General features: G+C 52.7%; 2 protein-coding genes across 5 annotated transcripts in view; one reads left to right on the top strand and one right to left on the bottom strand.

The window, feature by feature from the left end:
* Positions 1–2252, bottom strand: part of COL5A3 (collagen type V alpha 3 chain) — a 49798-nt gene extending 47546 nt beyond the window's left edge. For 3 of the 4 annotated variants that reach the window (XM_030820909.1, XM_030820911.1, XM_030820910.1), the window contains exon 1: positions 2025–2234. In XM_030820909.1, the coding sequence (XP_030676769.1) occupies positions 2025–2112 (88 nt within the window). In that variant the 5' untranslated portion in view covers positions 2113–2234. Of the gene's footprint in view, positions 1–2024 lie in introns of all 4 variants that reach the window. The other variant, XR_004032017.1, reaches the window with a different exon arrangement.
* A 2665-nt stretch (positions 2253–4917) lies between these two features.
* RDH8 (retinol dehydrogenase 8) lies at positions 4918–14524 on the top strand. Its single transcript, XM_030821873.1, has 6 exons — positions 4918–5328; positions 9227–9385; positions 10953–11132; positions 12957–13050; positions 13500–13683; positions 13779–14524. The coding sequence occupies exons 1-6, from the start codon at positions 5169–5171 to the stop codon at positions 13992–13994; spliced, it is 993 nt and encodes a 330-aa protein (XP_030677733.1). The 5' UTR covers positions 4918–5168; the 3' UTR covers positions 13995–14524.
* The last annotated feature ends 712 nt before the right edge of the window (positions 14525–15236 follow it).

Genomic DNA, 15236 nt, shown 5'->3' with positions numbered 1-15236 from the left:
CACTCATTTACATTAAGAAAGTCCTTCCCGGCATCCAACTCAAAGATCTCCCGCTTGAAACTTGTGTCCCCTCTGGAATGACCTTTCAGAAACTGACTGCCCTTTCTTTTCACAGCTGGCATTACGACAAAAAGGCACACAAGCTGCATTGAGTCCTGCCTACAGGGGACAGGGGGCGGGGGGGGGTCTGTCAGGGGCCCAGGCTGCCCCCTGCCACTCTCCCCTGTGCTAGTCAGGGCCCCCAGGGGGATGTTGGGTGGGGTCTGGGATGTGGAGGGACAGAGGCAGGGACTGAGTCAGGGCATGACTGGGAACCCCCCAGGTGTGTGATGTGTGTGCAAATACGTGTATGTGCATGAGATTGTACAAGCGTGGGTGAGTCTGAGTGAGACAGGCAGAGAATAGCTGGGCATATGTCATTTCTCCAGGTGTCAATGTGTGCAAATATTTGGCTTCTAATGGAGGGATTAGGTACAGTTTCTTGACGTGTGGCCATGTAACGCTTGCAGCGAGCTTGCAGGTGTGTCTGCGACTGTAACACCTCGGACTTCTGATGGGGGAGTGCCGTTCTGTGTGAGAGTGTGACCCAGTGGGTGAGTGGGTGACGGGTTGTGAATGTTGACAGTGTTTGTTCGGATGTCAGGGGCAGCATGTGTGAGAATTTGAGCGCGTGGGAGGGTCATAAAAGCTGAGACCATTTGGCGGGTGGCTGAAGGGGTTGCCTGGACACGGTGTTTCACATTCCTGGAGTCCCAGGGGACTTATATTCAGAGTGGATGCCTGAGATTCCACGACCATGTGGATGTGTGAGCGTGGGAATGAGGCATAGTCCAATCAGGGATTAACCATATGGACAGGCAACTTCCTGGACTCCAAAGTAAGAAGTGTGCTGTGGTGTGTGTGCCTGTGTGTGCGCGCGTGTGTGTGTGTGTGTGTGTGTGTGTGTGTGTGTGTGTGTGTGTTGGGAGACTGAGCTCACCTTAGAAAGGGATTTCCAGGAGGGCCTAGTCTGGGATCTCTCAGGTCAGGGAAGCCCCATCTCCAACATTTAAGAAGCTACGCCACCCCCTGACTCCCGGAGCGCCCCCCACTCCGAACCCTGCGGGGCGGGACAGGGCGCCCAGCCAGATGCGCGCAGCTGGGCGTGCGTCAGCGCTGACTCACCCATCCGGCGGCCCCCGGGACCCCCTGGGGGCCCCTGAGAAATTCCTCGGGAAAAACACCCAAGGCTCCTGCAGCTGGGGTGGGAGGGGGGGAGCAACTTCCACTCCTGCCCCGCCCTGCGCCCCGCCCCGCCTCGCCCCTCACCGCGGCCCTCCCCGAGGCCCTGTCCATGGTGCTGATCGTGGCTCTGGGGACCGCGGGGTGGGGGAGGGGGCAACAGGGAGGGAGGGGAGGAAATGGGCGCTCGCCAATTTGGGGCAGAGGAGGAAAAGGGAGAATGAGGTGAAGCCATTTAAAGAGATGCAAAGGAAACTGTGGGTTCCCGAAGATCCCTCCCCAATACTCGTCCTCACTCACCTTCATCCTCATGGGCAATTATTTGCACCCAAAAATCACAACTACACCGCTCATAGGGGCACTCAGAGACACACAATCACACGCATAACCACACACACGGTTACCCTCGAAAATAGCACATAGACAAGCGCACAAGTGCATACTCACCTGTCGCAATACACACCCTCCCAGCACTGCCCTGTCACTCACAGTCACACTATCACCATCAACCTCCACACGCAAGCACACACGCAACTTCACTCCAAATGCACACACATGCTACACACACATACACACACGCACACACCTGCACATTGCATGCATTCCCACGCGCTCACACATCACCCCCACCCCTGAGCTGTCACACCCACAAATCACCCAGAGTCAGATACTCCTGCGCTCACATCACACCGGGGCCGCACGCGGCGCCCACGCCCTCCCCCTCCACCCCCCTCCACCCCTCTCTCTTTTAGGGCCTCTCTGAGTCGTGGACCCTGGGTCCCATTTCTTTCCTCCCGGCTCACCCGCCTGCGTCCCCGGCAGAAGCTGCAGCGCGGCCAGGAGCAGGCAGAGACCGGCCCGCGGCCAGCCCAGGCCCCGGCCGTTCCCCATCCCGGCGGGGCCCACGGGCAAGGCGGGGGACCAGTCGGGGCGGCTGCGGGGCGCGGCGACTCCTCGGGCTCGGTGCAGTCACTCGCGGCGGCCGCTCCTCTCGGGGTCCGCGGGAAACTGCCCGAGACCCCGCCCTGGCCTCGCCCTGCGCTCCAGCGCCTGGCCAGGCGGGGCTCCTTGGAGGGGGAGCGCTGACAGCTGGACTGGGAAGTTGGGAAACTTTGTGCTGAGCGCTGATTGGCCGGCTGGGATGGAGCCCAGCGCCAGGAGCTGGGTTGTTCCTGCCCCACCCCACAGTGGAGGAGAAGGGTCACTCCCACCCAGCCCTAGAGTTCGAGGGTTCCAGTCTTACCCCAAACCTTTTCCGCCTAGCAGATCCCCTCAAAGAAGACCTTAACCTCATTCAAACCTTCAGCCTCCATCCAGGCCCTAGAATTAGGGGGAGGTGCAGTTTTATACCAAATCTTTTTTATTTTCTGTTATTTTTACATCTTATTTTGGAGACAGGGTCTTGATCTGTCACCCAAGCTGGAGTGCAGTGGTGCAGTCATAGCTCACTGCAGCCTCCAACTCCTGGGTTCAAGCCATCCACCTGCCTCAGCCTCCTGAGAAGCAGGTACCACAGGCACACACTGCCACACCCAGCTAATTTTAAAATATATATATATATAGTAGAGACCGGGGTCTTGCTATGCTGCCCAGGCCGGTCTTGAACTTCTGGTGTCAAGTGATCCTCCAGCCTTGCCCTCCCAAAGCTCTGGAATTACAGGCATGAGCCACCGCCCCTGGCACCAAGTCCTTTCTGCTTCACTCAGGCCCCCAACTGGGGTCCCAACCTCACCCTGAACTCTCACTCACCTACCTGCTTTATCCTCAGTCCCTTAGCTGCACAATAGGAGGTACCAGCCTCAGCCCCAAAGCCTTTCCTTCAAGTCCCTAAGGGGTCCTCATCCCACCCCAAACCTCACCCCAGATCCCAAAATGGGGTCCCCAGCCTTACTCCAAACCTTCATCTCTCCACTCAAATCCCTGAGTCATGTGTCCTGGTCCCAAATTCTCACCACAGATCCCAAAACACAGTTTTCGCTTTCCCCCAAATTCTTGATTCCTCAAATAAAGGGTCTCATTTCCATCCCTAACCCTCATCTCCCCCCGCCCCAACTCAGGTCTCCAGTGGATGCCCCGGCCCCAATCCCAAATCCCCACCAAATGAGGGAGTCTGAGCTGGGTGCAGTGGCTCATGCCTGTAATCCCAGCACTTTGAGAGGCTGAGGCGGGCAGATCGCTTGAGTCCAGGAGTTAGAGATCAGCTGGCCGACATGGCGAAACCCTGTCTCTACAAATACAAAATTAGCCAGGCATTTTGGCTGGCACCTGTAGTCCCAGCTACTTGGGAGGCTGAGGTGGGAGGATCACTTGAACACGGGAGGTGGAGGTTGCAGTGAGCTGAGGTTGTGCCACTGCACCCCAGCCTGGGCAACAGAGCAAGACTCTGTCTGTCTCAAAAAAAAAAAAGGCCGGGGAGGGGGGCAGTGGTGGGAATCTGTCCCTGTCGAAAAGCAACACACAGCCACCGGGGAGGAAGGGGTGGATTCTTGCCATTCTTGGGATGAGGCAGAGGCCCCCCTCACTGTGCTGGGATCCCCACCTCCAGCATGAAGAGGCCCCCAGGAGGTCAAATAGAGCTTTTATGCAATTGGACAAGCGCAGACACGCAGGATGTGAGGGTGCTTCCCCAGGGAAGGGAGGAACCAAGAGGCGTATTCTGAGCCCTGAACTGCTCCCCGAACCCTGCTCCCCCCACCTCCGCCCCAGGGGAAGAGGGAGACACAAGCAGTGCCTCCCTCCCAGCCTCTGACTCCCCAGACAAAGAGTCTCTGTGTCCCTGAAGAGGAGGGGGTGGGGCCCCATCAGGCCTGAGGGGGAGATGGGGGCCCCCCAGGGTGGGAGGAGGAGAGGGTATCTCTGTAAGCTGCGCCTCCTCCCACCCCAGGGACATCTGAGGCTGAGACTTCTCCAACTAAAAGACTCTCAAAAAAGTCCTGCCCTGCCCTGCCTTGCTGGAAGTTCTTCCTATGGTCTAACTACGTCTTCTGACAGTTCTACACCCCTTCCCTCTATGAAACACTTCTGGATCCACGTTCTCTGTCTCCTTCTCTCACTCTCTCCCTTCAATCAGAGATTCTTCACCCAGAATACAGACACTAATTCCCCCCAACTTTCACAGAAACTCTCCCCAGCCCTAAATAATTTATACTCGGCCACGCTCAGTGGCTCATGCTTGTAGTCCCAGCACTTTGGGAGGCTGAGGTGGCTGGACCACTTGAGGTCAGGAGTTCAAGACCAGCCTGGCCAACATGGCGCAGCCTCATCTCTACTAAAAACACAAAAATTAGCTGGGTGTGGTGGCACACGCCTGTAATCCCAGCTACTCAGGAGGCTGAGGCAGGAGAATCGCTTGACCCTGGAAAGCTGAGGTTGTAGTGAGCCAAAATTGCACCACTGCACTCCAGCCTGGGTGACAAGAGCAAGACTCTGTCTCAAAATAATAATAATAATTTACACTCATAATAAAAATTATAAATTAAGAAAACAGTTACAAATGGCCAAGGCAGGAGGATCACTTGAGGCCAAGAGTTGGAGACCAGTCTGGGCAACATAGCAAGATCCCATGTCTAAAAGAAAAAGAAATTTAAAAATTAGCTGGGCATGGTAGTGTGCGCCGGTAGCCCCAGCTACTCTGGAGGCCGAGGTGGGAGGATCGCTTGAGGCTATGCTGACCTATGATGGTGCCACTGCACTCCAGCCTGAGTGACAGAGCAAGACGCTGTCTCTTAAAAACAAACAAACAAAAACCAGTGATGTGTATAGTAGGTGTGGAGAAGAAATGTTTGGCAGATGAAGAAAATGAGGTGCAGAGAGGATTTAAGAGATTCTCTCTTACTGCCTGTTCAGGGTCAGTCCAGAAACTATGGGTCTCCGGGGAAGGGCAGAGGCTTTGCCCTGCAGGGGATCTGTGGGAGGGGGTTAGGAGGGAGCAGATGAGCGCGGGATGAATGGTCAGAGTCAGGTGCTGCCCGGCGGAAGGTCACGCGTCCAGGGAGGGGATCAACATGGCCGCTGCACCCCGGACTGTGTTGATCTCCGGCTGCTCATCAGGAATTGGTCTGGAACTTGCAGTGCAGCTGGCCCATGACCCCAAGAAGCGCTACCAGGGTAAGAGGTGCAGGGTGGCGCTAGGAGGCAGCAGGGTGGAAACGGCTTCCCCTGCGCTGTCTCCCCTACCCATCTCTCCCAGCTGCACTTGTGAGCTTGGGGAGGACCCAGGATGCATGGGGTCTTCCTCTCCCTCCAGGAATCATCCCCTCATCCTACAAATATTTCTCGAGCACCTTCTGGATGCTCTGAATGCTGGCAACACAACTGGGGATGAAATAGACAAAAGTCTCAGCCCTTGGGACAGGTGCCATGCGAGGAGGAGAGGGAGAATGGGCGATAAACAGATAAAAAGAAATTGTTGCTATATCTGGCGGGAATAAGTGCTGAGAAACAAAATAAAGTATGCTGAGAGTGGCAGGGGGTGGGTGGGTGTTATTTTTAGAAGGGTTTCACTAGGGCATTTCCTAGATTGGAATAATCACTACCCTGATGCTCACTCCTCCACGTCTCCCCAGATTACTGCTTTTACTGAGATAAGCTTCCTAAGTGCTCCTGACCTTGGGGGTTGAAGGGATGGCCTTCTAGTTCTAAGAACTTGCCCTTCTGCAGCTCTAGAATAAGTCCCTGGGACCTGCATCCTAACCAACCAGGAGAACCCCTGACCCAGAGGGAGCGTGCTGGAGTCAAAGTGGGCAAAGGGTTGTTACTTACAAAGAGGCAACTGGGGGTGAGGGCATTGCCCCAGTTGGCAAGGCTGCTTCTCCCAGCACTCTGCCCTCTGTTTTAGAGACACACACAGCTTTGAGCATGACAGCCTGAACGCCAGTGTGCAGGGAATAACGTGGGTCCCTGTGGGTGGGCAGATGGGTGTATGAAACTGCTGGAGGCTAATGTTTATGGAGTTTTTACAATGCACCAGGCTGCATTCTAAGTGCCCTGAATCCGGGAAGTCATTTAATCCTCACATCACACCTGTGAGGCAGGCACAATCGTTCACCCCATTTTATTATTATTTTATTATTTATTTATTTTGAGTCAGAGTCTCGCTCTGTCGCCCAGGCTGAGTGCAGTGGTGCATCTTGGCTCACTGCAGCCTCCATCTCCCACGTTCAAGTGATTTTCATGCCTCGGCCTCCCGAGCTTGAAGAGGTTAAGGCATGCGCCACCACACCCGGCTAAGTTTTTGTATTTTTAATAGATGAGTTTTCACCATGTTGGCCAGACCGGTCTCAAACTCCTGGTCTCAGGTGATCTGCCTGCCCGGGCCTCCCAAAGTGTTGGGATTACAGGCATGAGCCACCGTGCCTGGCCTGCCCTATTTTAGAAATGAGGAAAGTAAGGTGCAGACTGTCAAAGGTCTTTGCTCAAGGTCTCCCAGCTGCAAAGTAGCAGAGCTGGGATTTGAACTCAGGCAGCCCATCCCTTGCACCCATGTTTCCCACTATACCACGTGTAGATGTAAGTGACCCCATTCACGTGCCTGCTACCCACAAATCACACTGGCCCGAAGATAAGAGGCAAATGCCCCCAGGAGTGTTCATGGATGATTATGGGTGCACACATTGGGGGATATCAAACATGTATGCTAGTGCATGTGCAGACATAGTACATATGCGGAGGTCTTGCTTAAGAACATAAGCTTGAGGCTGGGCGCAGTGGCTCATGCCTGTAATCTCAGCACTTTGGGAGGCCGAGGTGGACAGATCTCCTGAGGTCAGGAGTTTGAGACCAGCCTGGCTAACATGGTGAAACCCCGTCTCTACTAAAAATACAAAAATTGGCCGGGCGTGGTGACTCACAACTGTAATTCCAGCACTTTGGGCGGCCGAGGTGGGCAGATCACAAGGTCAGGAGATCGAGACCATCCTGGTTAACATGGTGAAACCCCATCTCTACTAAAAATACAAAAAATTAGCTGGGCATGGTGGTGGATGCCTGTAGTCCCAGCTACTCGGGAGGCTGAGGCAGAAGAATGGCATGAACCTGTGGGGTGGAGCTTGCAGTGAGCCGAGATCGCGCCACTGCACTCCAGTCTGGGCGACAGAGCAAGACTCCATCTCAATAAATAAATAAATAAAAATACAAAAATTAGCCAGGCATGGTGGCAGGTGCCTGTAATCCCAGCTGCTTGAGAGGCTAAGGCAGGAGAATCGCTTGAACTGGGAGACAGGTTGCAGTGAGCCGAGATTTCGCCACTGTATTCCAGTCTGGGAGCCAAGAGTGAGACTCCGTCTCAAAAAAAAAAAACAAAAAAAAAAACAAGAGCATAAGCTTGGCCAGGCGCTGTGGCTCTCTGGCTCCTTACACCTGTAATCCCAGCACTTTGGGAGTATGAGGTGGGCAGATCACCTGAGGTTCGAGACCAGCCTGACCAATATGGTGAAACCCTGTTCTACTAAAATACAAAAGATTAGCCGGGTGTGGTGGCAGGCACCTGTACACCTGTAATCCCAGCTGCTCTGGAGGCTGAGGCAGGGAGATTGCTTGAACCCAGGAGGTGGAGGTTGCGGTGAGCCAAGATTGCACCCCTGTACTTCAGACTAGGCAACAAACAAGAGTGAAACTTCGTCTCAAAAAAAAAAATATATATATATATATGGCTATTCACTTCAGAGTTCATATATGCACATATGTTGGCTATAGGTGTGTATGCATTTTTTTCATGGCAACCTGTTTTATGTTTATATATTTTATTGTCTTATCTACTAGGCTATAAATTCCATGAAGGCAGAAACTTTCTTATTTATTTATGTATTTATTTTGAGATAGAGTCTCGCTCTGTTGCCAGGCTGGAGTGCAGTGGCGTGATCTCAGCTCACTGCAACCTCCTCCGCCTCCCAGGTTCAAGTGATTCTCCTGCCTCAGCCTCCTGAGTAGCTGGGATTACAGGCGTGTGCCACCACACCCAGCTAATTTTTGTATTTTTCATAGAGATGGGGTTTCACCACGTTGGCCAGGATGGTCTCGATCTCTTGATCTTGTGATCCGCCCACCTCGGCCTCCCAAAGTGCTGGGATTACACTTGTAAGCCACCCCGCCCGGTCTTTTTTTTTTTTATTATTTTTGAGACGGAGTCTCTCTCTGTCACCCAGGCTGGAGTACAGTGGCGCTATCTCGGCTCACTGCAAGCTCCACCTCCCAGGTTCACACCATTCTCCTGCCTCAGCCTCCCGAGTAGCTGGGACTACAGGAGCCTGCCACAACGCCAGGCTAATTTTTTTTTATTTTATTTTTAGTAGAGACGGGGTTTCACCATGTTAGCCAGGATGGTCTCGGTCTCCTGACCTCATGATCCCCCCGCCTCAGCCTCCCAAAGTGCTGGGATTACAGGCGTGAGACACTGTGCCCAGCCGCCCGGCCTTATTTTTTATTTTTTTGAGACAGGATCTCACTCTGTCACCCAGGCTGTAGTGCAGTGGCTCAATCTTGGCTCACTGCAGCCTCAACCTCCTGGGTTCAAGCAATCCTCCCACCGCAGCCTCCCAAGTAGCCAGGACTACAGGTGGGGGCCACCCACCACATTCTGACAAATTTGTATATATAATTTTTTTGTGGAGATGGGATCTCGCTATACTTCCCAGGCTGGTCTCAAACTCCTGGGGTCAAGCAATCCTCCCACCTCAGCCTCCCAAAGTGCTGGGATTACAGGCGTGAGCCACCGTACCTGGTGACTTTATCTTGTTTCATGCCATAGCCTCAGCACCTAGAATAGGGCATAGTGTATAGTAGATGCTCAATAAATGTCTGTTGAACTCATGGTTGGAAGGATGGATATAGGTATGTGGAGATGCGTGTACACAAGTGTGCACTTGTTGGCTGAGTGATAAATGTAGGTGAGTAAACTTGTGGGTTTCCATCTCTCTGTGACTTCTAATGCAAGATCACAGAAATGTGGAGCCCACACCAAGGGGAAAGGAGCTCAGTGCCTATCCCTGCTCTACTCTCTGCCCCCCAGTGGTGGCCACCATGAGGGACCTGGGGAAGAAGGAGACACTGGAGGCAGCTGCTGGGGAGGCTCTGGGGCAGACCCTCACCGTGGCCCAGCTGGACGTGTGCAGTGATGAGTCGGTGGCCCAGTGTCTCAGCTGTATCAAGGGAGAAGTGGACGTGCTGGGTGAGACTTCACGGCCCCTGATTCACTAAGCCCCATCCTTGGTCTGAGTATAGACCCTCAGTACGGCAAGGTCTGAGCACCAGCTCTCTGGCTTCTTCAGCAATCTCTGAACCTGGACAGAAGGGGTAGACCAGTTGGCCAAGAGGGGTAGACCAGTTGGTCCTACCAATTGATTTATTAAGGGCTGGGTGCTGTGGCTTATACCTGTAATCCTAGCACTTTGGGAGGCTGAGACAGGAGGATTGCTTGAGCCCAGGAGCTCGAGAGCAGGCTGAGCAAAATAGTGAGACTCTGACTCTACAAAAAAATTAAAAATTAGCCAGCATAGTGGTGCATGCCTAGTCCTAGCTACTCGGGAGGCCAAGGTGGGAGGATCCCTTGAGCCCAGGGGTTTGAGGCTGCAGTGAGTTACAATAGAGCCAGTCTGGGAGACAGAGCAAGACCTTGTCTCAAAAATCAATTTTTTTTTTTTTTTTGAGACGGAGTCTTGCTCTGCACCCAGGCTGGAGTGCAGTGGCGTGATCTCGGCTCACTGCAACCTCCGCCTCCCAGGTTCAAGCAATTCTCCTGCCTCAGCCTCCTGAGTAGCTGGGATTACAGGTGCCTGCCACCATGCCCAGCTAATTTTTGTATTTTCCATAGAGACGAGGTTTCACTATGTTGGTCAGGCTGGTCTCAAAGTCCTGATCTCAAGATATCCGCCCACCTCGACCTCCCAGAGTGCTGGAATTACAGGCATGCACCACCGCACCTGGCCAAAAATCAATTTTTTTTGAGATGGAATTTCACTCTTGTTGCCTGGGCTAGAGTGCAATGGTGCGATCTTGGCTCACTGCAACCTCCTCCTTCCGGGTTCAAATGATTCTCCTGCCTCAGCCTCCCAAGTAGCTGGGATTACAGGCATGCACCACCACACCCGGCTGATTTTGTATTTTTAGTAGAGACGGGGTTTCTCCATGTTCGTCAGGCTGGTCTCGAAGCCTGACCTCAGGTGATCCTTGGCCTCCCACTCGCCTTGGCCCACTCGCCTTGGCCTCCCAAAGTGCTGGGATTACAGGCATGAGCCACCATGCCCAGCTCAAAAATCAATTTTTTTAAAAAAATAAAAATATTAGAGATGCTAGTAACAATCTGAGGCCTGGAGGTGGGGCAGATTTTATGGAATAGAAATTCTCATGTATGGAGAAAGCCATAAGTGGTTGGGAAAATTACTTGGATGAGTCACTTGGGGAAGACAGCATGATGCAGAAATAAGTCATAAGGTCCCTAACCTTCGCAGGAAGGTGGGTGTTGCTGTCTTGATGCAATTTGGGGTCAGAATTGAATTGCTCATGGATTAAGGGGGGCACTATTCCCAGCAGCCCTTCCTCCCACTCAGGGCTGAGGATCCCCTATGACAAATGCTGAACTGTTTAAAGATCACCAAGGTTTCATATTTGTCCACCCAAGATACCCTGGACTGGCCTTGGACTTGGAGTACGGGGTGGGGTGCTTCAGGGAGTGTCTGGAAGTAATGCTAGAAGGGTGAGAGGGACTTTAAGGTAACCCTTAGTACCTCTTCTCTTAGTGAATAATGCTGGAATGGGCCTGGTGGGGCCCCTGGAGGGGCTCAGCCTTGCTGCCATGCAGAATGTCTTTGACACCAACTTTTTCGGAGCTGTCCGTCTCGTCAAAGCTGTGCTTCCAGGCATGAAGAGGAGGCGGCAGGGCCACATCGTGGTGATCAGCAGTGTCATGGGGCTGCAGGGTGAGCTGTGGGGACCCACCCCTGGAAATCCCACCAGTGTCTGATCCTCCCCAGACCGGGAGGATGGCGAATGGGTTTTAGATCATATTCTAAATTAGCATGGAGCCCAGGCACAGTGATTCATGCCTGTAATCTTAGCGCTTTGGGAGGCTGAGATGGGTGGATTGCCTGAGCTCAGGAGTTCAAGACCAGCCTGAGCAACATGGTGAAAGCCCGTTCCTACTAAAATACAAAAAAATCAGCCAGCCATGGTGGCATGTGCCTGTAATCCCAGCTACTCAGGAGGCTGAGGCATGAGAATTGCTTGAACCTGGGAGGTGGAGGTTGCAGTGAGCCAAGATCGTGCCACTGCACTCTAGCCTGGGCAACAAAGTGAAACTGTCTCAAAATAAAATAAAATAAATTAGCCTGGAGAATTGTGTTCAGAAGGATTCTGAAGTTTAGAAGGAAAAAGTAGCCAGACATGGTGACTCGTGCCTATAATCCCAGCACTTTGCACAGCCTAGGAAGGAGGGTTGTTTGAGCTCAGGAGTTTGAGACCAGCCTGCTCAACACAGGGAGACCTCATCACTACTAAAAATTTTTTTAAAATTGGACCAGGCACGGTGACTCATGCCTGTAATCCCAACACTTTGGGAGGCCGAGGCAGGTGGATCACCTGAGATCAGGAGTTCAAGACCAGCCTGGCCAACATTGTGAAACCCCATCTCTACTAAAAATACAAAAAAATTAGCCGTGTGTGGTGGCACATACCTATAGTCCCAGCTACTCGGGAGGCTGAAGCAGGGGAATTGCTTTAACCCAGGAGGCAGAGGTTGCAGTGAGCTGAGATTGTGCCATTGCACTCCAGCCTGAGCAACAAGAGCAAGACTCTGTCTCAAAAAATAAATAAATAAATAAACAAACAAAACAACAACAACAAAACTTTGGCCAGACGCAGCAGTTCATACCTGTAATCCCAGAACTTTGGGAGGCTGAGGCTGATGGATCACTTGAGGTCAGGAGTTCGAGACCAGAATGGCCAACATGGTGAAACCCCGTCTCTAGTAAAAATACAAAAATTAGCCGGGCATGGTGGTGTGCACCTGTAGTCCCAGCCACTCAGGAGGCTGAGGCAGGAGATTCGCTTGACCTCAGGAGGCAGAGGCTGCACTCCAGCCTGGACGACAGAGTGAGACTCTGTCTCCCCACCGCCAAAAAAAAATTAAATTAAATAAAAAAATCAGCCAAGCATCGTAGTGTGTGCCTGTAGTCCCAGCTACTCAGGAGGCTGAAGTGGGAGGATCGCTTAAGCCCAGGAGTTCAAGGCTGCAGTGAGCCATGATTGCACCACTGCACCCCAGACTGCAGAACAGAGCAACACCCTATCAAAAAAGAAAAAGAAAAAGAGAAAGAGAGAGAGAGAGAAGGAAGGAAGGAAGGAAGGAAGGAAGGAAGGAAGGAAGGAAGGAAGGAAGGAAGGGAGGGAGGGAGAGAAGGAGGAAGAAAGGGAGGGAGGAAGAGAGACAAGGGCCCTGATGAAGAGAAAAATGAAGGAGATCCCTAAGTGGCCCCAAAGGTTTAGAGAATGGAGGGAAATAGGGGAGTTTCCTGGGACTCAGGTGGAGCTGGGAGGAGGTGGCACCTGGCACCCAAGAACAACCTCGTTCTGACCCCATATGACCTCATCACACAATGCCATACACCCATCATCTTGGCATCATGTATCTGCTCTCTGGTCCCCACATCCTCTTTGCTCTGTCTCCCAAAGACCCCATCACCCTGGAACCCACAAAGCCCACCTCCCAAACCCCCAAAAGGCTCTCCTCCCTCTGACCCTCATAGGTGTCATCTTCAACGATGTCTATGCAGCCTCCAAGTTCGCCCTGGAGGGATTCTTCGAAAGCTTGGCTATCCAGCTGCTGCAGTTCAACATCTTGTGAGGCGGGCATGTGGGCAGAGGGGGCTTGGAGACAGTGATGGGGAGGTGGGATTGAAAGGGGGAGAGGAGAGATGAAGACAATGAAACTGAGTGCAGTGGCTCACACCTGTAATTCCAGCGTTTTGAGAGGCTGAAATGGGAGGATTGCTTGAGGTCAGGAGTTTGAGACCAGCCTGGGCAACATAGCGAGACCCCCCATCTCAACCCAAAATTTAAAAATTAGCCAAGGGTGGTGGTGTGTGTACCTGCGGTCCCAGCTACTCAGGAGGCTGAGGCGGAGGATTGCTTGAACCCAGGAGTTGGAGGCTGCAGACAGCTATGATCATGCCACTGCACTCCAGCCTGGGCAACAGAGTGAGACACTGTATCTTTAAAAAAAAAATAGACAAAATAGGTCAGGGAGTGGTTGGGGCATCAGACTTACACTACCCCTGCCTGGTCGCCAGCATCTCCCTGGTGGAGCCAGGCCCCGTGGTCACCGAGTTTGAGGGGAAGCTTCTGGCGCAGGTTTCTATGGCTGAGTTCCCAGGCACTGACCCTGACACCCTGCACTATTTCCGGGACCTCTATCTCCCAGCCTCCAGGCAGCTGTTTCGCTCCGTGGGACAGAGCCCACAGGACGTGGTTCAGGTGAGTGAGGGGCCCAGAGCCCCAAGACATGGCTCAGGTATGTTGCAGGGTGAGGCTCTCCCTGGGTCCCAGCGCTCAGGGGCTCCACTTTGCAGGCCATTGTCAATGTCATCAGCTCGGCTCGACCACCTCTGCGCCGACAGACCAACGTCCGCTACTCCCCGCTGACCATGCTCAAAACCGTGGACTCCTCTGGCAGCCTGTATGTGCGAACCACCCACCGCCTCCTCTTCCGCTGTCCACGCCTCCTCAACCTTGGCCTTCAATGTCTGTCCTGCGGCTGCCTCCCAACCCGGGTACGGCCAAGATGAGCAGAACAGAGCTTCACGATCCCCATCCCTGAACAACCAGACCTCTTCATTCCACATCTAATTCAAAGGATGAACAGACTCTTCATTCATTCATTCTGCAAACTCCCCCTCCCCTGCCGTGTGCCTGGACATGGCTAGAATCCCAGAAGGGCCTCAATTTTCAGGCATAGACTCCTCTGTGATTACAGCTGCAGCAGAGAGAGGGACCCTGGGCACTTGGCCTGGGGACCCCAGAACAGGAAGCCGCGGCTGTCTCTGGGAAAGCAAGGGAGGCTTCCTGGAGGAAGGGGCATTGTTATGAGCCTTGAAGGATGAGACAGACTCTGCTACATTCAACCTCGTGACTTCATGATCCTGGGCCTGAGAATACAGGAATGATTCATAGCCCACCCCCCACCTCCATGCATACACCAGAGCTCTGTGGACCAAGGGGACATTCCTGGTCACACACCCTATCAGTAAAATGTATTTGAGCACACACCAGCAATGTATGTATATTTTTTCCATTAAATATATATTTATAACCACAAGTTGTAGTTACATTTACTATTTAATAAAGCTCAATTTCTTAAAATTAAATAAAAACTTAAAAAGCCAGTTGAACTACTGGCTCCAAATTGAGAGAGAGAGAGAGACAGAGAGAGAGAGAGAGAGAGAGAAAGCAAGCAAGCCAGACATGGTGCCTCATGCAGGTAATCCCAGCACTTTGGGAGGCCGAGGCAGGTGGATCACTTGAGGCTAGGAGTTCGAGATCAGTCTGGCCAACACAAAGAAACCCTCTGTCTACTAAAAATACAAAAATTAGCTGTGCATGGTGGCAGGCGCCTGTAATCCCAGCTACTCGGGAAGCTGAGGCATGAGAATCACTTGAACCCAGGAGGCGGAGGTTGCAGTGAGGCCAAGACGGCGCCACTGCACTCCAGCCTGGGCAACAGAATGAGACTCTGTCTCAAAAAAATAAAAAAACAAAAACTCATGAATGGATAAACAGACTTTTGTATATTCTTTTTTTTTCTTTTTTTTTTTTTCTTTGAGACGGAGTCTCTCTCTGTCGCCCAGGCTGGAGTACAGTGGCAAGATCTCGGCTCACTGCAAGCTCCGCCTCCCGGGTTCACGCCGCCATTCTCCTGCCTCAGCCTCCCGAGTAGCTGGGACTACAGATGCCCGGCACCACACCCAGCTAATTTTTTGTATTTTTAGTAGAGACGGAGTTTCACCATGTTAGCCAGGATGGTCTCGATC

This window comes from Nomascus leucogenys, chromosome 10, assembly GCF_006542625.1.
Source record: "Nomascus leucogenys isolate Asia chromosome 10, Asia_NLE_v1, whole genome shotgun sequence".
Classification (NCBI taxonomy): Eukaryota; Metazoa; Chordata; class Mammalia; order Primates; family Hylobatidae; genus Nomascus; species Nomascus leucogenys.
This window is presented reverse-complemented; position numbering and strand designations above follow the sequence as displayed.